This window comes from Aplysia californica, unplaced genomic scaffold (genome assembly GCF_000002075.1).
Source record: "Aplysia californica isolate F4 #8 unplaced genomic scaffold, AplCal3.0 scaffold00292, whole genome shotgun sequence".
Lineage (NCBI taxonomy): Eukaryota > Metazoa > Mollusca > Gastropoda > Aplysiida > Aplysiidae > Aplysia > Aplysia californica.
In genome coordinates this window covers 238,431-240,372 of record NW_004797562.1, presented here as the reverse complement: position 1 = coordinate 240,372, position 1,942 = coordinate 238,431, and the positions used below count along the sequence as shown (strand labels likewise).

Here is a 1,942-nt window from a genome sequence, read left to right as displayed (position 1 = left end):
CACTCCCACACACACTCACCCCCACACACACACTCCCACACACTCACCGCCCCACACAAACTCCCTCACAAACCCCCACACACTCACCCATTCACACACACACTCCTCCACACACTCACCTACTCACTCCCCCACACACTCACCCAGTAACTGCGCAGTGTCAGTATAATCCTCCCCTATCCCCGCTGCTATATCCTCCTTCTCCAACTTGCTCTTGGTGGCGTCAAAATCTGCCTCAGGGGTCGTCCCCCCGCTGTTGCCGAAGCCCTGGTGCTGACTGGCCAATCGCTGACCTCGCTGGGTCAGTCGCTCCGGGAACAGCTTGTCAAGGTCACCTGCAAACTTCTCGAAGGAATCCTTGTGTGTGGTCACATCGATGGGTTTGCCTGAAGGTGGGAAGATAGCGGAGTGTAAGAAGGGGCTTACATACTTATAATATAAATGCCGAGGAATAATAGATTAAATAAAAAAAATTATATTTAATTTGGCGCTCATATGACCTTATGCAGTTGCGAGCGCCGTAAAACCTCTACTAAAACAAAAACAACACTTTAATTTGTCTCAGAAGGGCACTTTGGTTTACAATGGCAAACTTACATTTACATACATGAATACATAATTATAAATAAGTACATATATAATATAAATACATGCATAAATACATATAAAAATATACAATATTACACAAATACAGAACTGTTTACAACCATGCCACTGTCGGTCGCCACTGTGCAGCGCCCTGTATTTTGAGCTAGGGTTGTCGTGTCTTGCTCAAGGACACACCCTAGTGACCACCCATCTGATCCTCGTGTCACCGACACTTGCTTGATATTACTTGAGTCTAAACTCACTACTCACTTAGCCACTGGAGCCCCTAGATTAGAAGTGTTACAAGAGAGTAAAGTTGTTCCCGCATCCAATCCAGACATTGGGATTGTCTTGCTAGTGAGAGAACTTCCTGGGCCTTCGGCATATTGTGGTAGGGTGGCCAGTTCCTTTCCACGCTGCCTTTACTTCCCCAACTCGAAGTCAGGTAGGCCTACCCATTACTGCTGGGTGGGCAGAAGGGGACGGAAAAATCTGTGTCCAAACCGAGGCTCGAACCCAGACTTTCCGCTTCGGAGACGAGCGCACTAACAAGAGAGTAACAAAGGAGGGGAGATATGAGCGATAAATGTTTGATAGGAAAGTGAAAGAGCAAACCTCACCAGGGCACCTGCCAACCATCTACAGATGAGAAGATGAGAGGAAAACAATATAAAGAAGTGCTCCAAATAGAAGTTTGTGAAAGATCAGAATGAGAGATCTATCTCTCAGTACTCACCAGTAGCAGTAGCAGGCACAAAACTATTGCTCCCTGTGTTCAGCAAATACTCTCTCTCTCTCTCTCTCCCACCTCCGTCTCTCTCCATTAGTACTCACCAATAGCAGTCACAGTAGCAGCACGCACATAACCGTTGCTCCCAGTACTCAGCCTCCTCTCTCCCTCTCTATCGCCCCCCCTCTCTCTCTCCTCCATCTCTCTCTCTTTCTCCTCTCTCTCTCCATCAGTACTCACCAGTAGCAGTGACAATAGCATTAGCAGCTGGCACATAACCGTTGCTCCCTGTACTCAGCCTCCTCTCCCCCCCTCCCCTCCCTCTCTCACCCCCGTCTCTCTCCATCAGTAGGCCTACTCACCAGTAGCAGTGACAGTAGCAGCAGGCACATAACCGTTGCTCCCAGTACTCAGCCTCCTCTCCTCCCCACCCCTCCCTCTCTCTCTCTCCCTCTCTCTCCATCAGTACTCACCAGTAGCAGTGACAGTAGCAGCAGGCACATAACCGTTGCTCCCAGTACTCAGCCTCCTCTCCTCCCCACCCCTCCCTCTCTCTCTCTCCCTCTCTCTCCATCAGTACTCACCAGTAGCAGTGACAGTAGCAGCAGGCACATAACCGTTGCT

General features: G+C 49.3%; 1 protein-coding gene across 1 annotated transcript in view; it reads right to left on the bottom strand.

Annotated features, from left to right (window-relative positions):
* Positions 1-123: 123 nt before the first annotated feature.
* LOC101854730 (solute carrier family 12 member 8) overlaps positions 124-1,942 on the bottom strand; it is a gene marked incomplete in the record, with an annotated part of 14,477 nt that continues 12,658 nt past the window's right edge. The window contains 1 exon segment of the mRNA XM_013084430.1: positions 124-386. Within this exon segment, the coding sequence (XP_012939884.1) occupies positions 124-386 (263 nt within the window).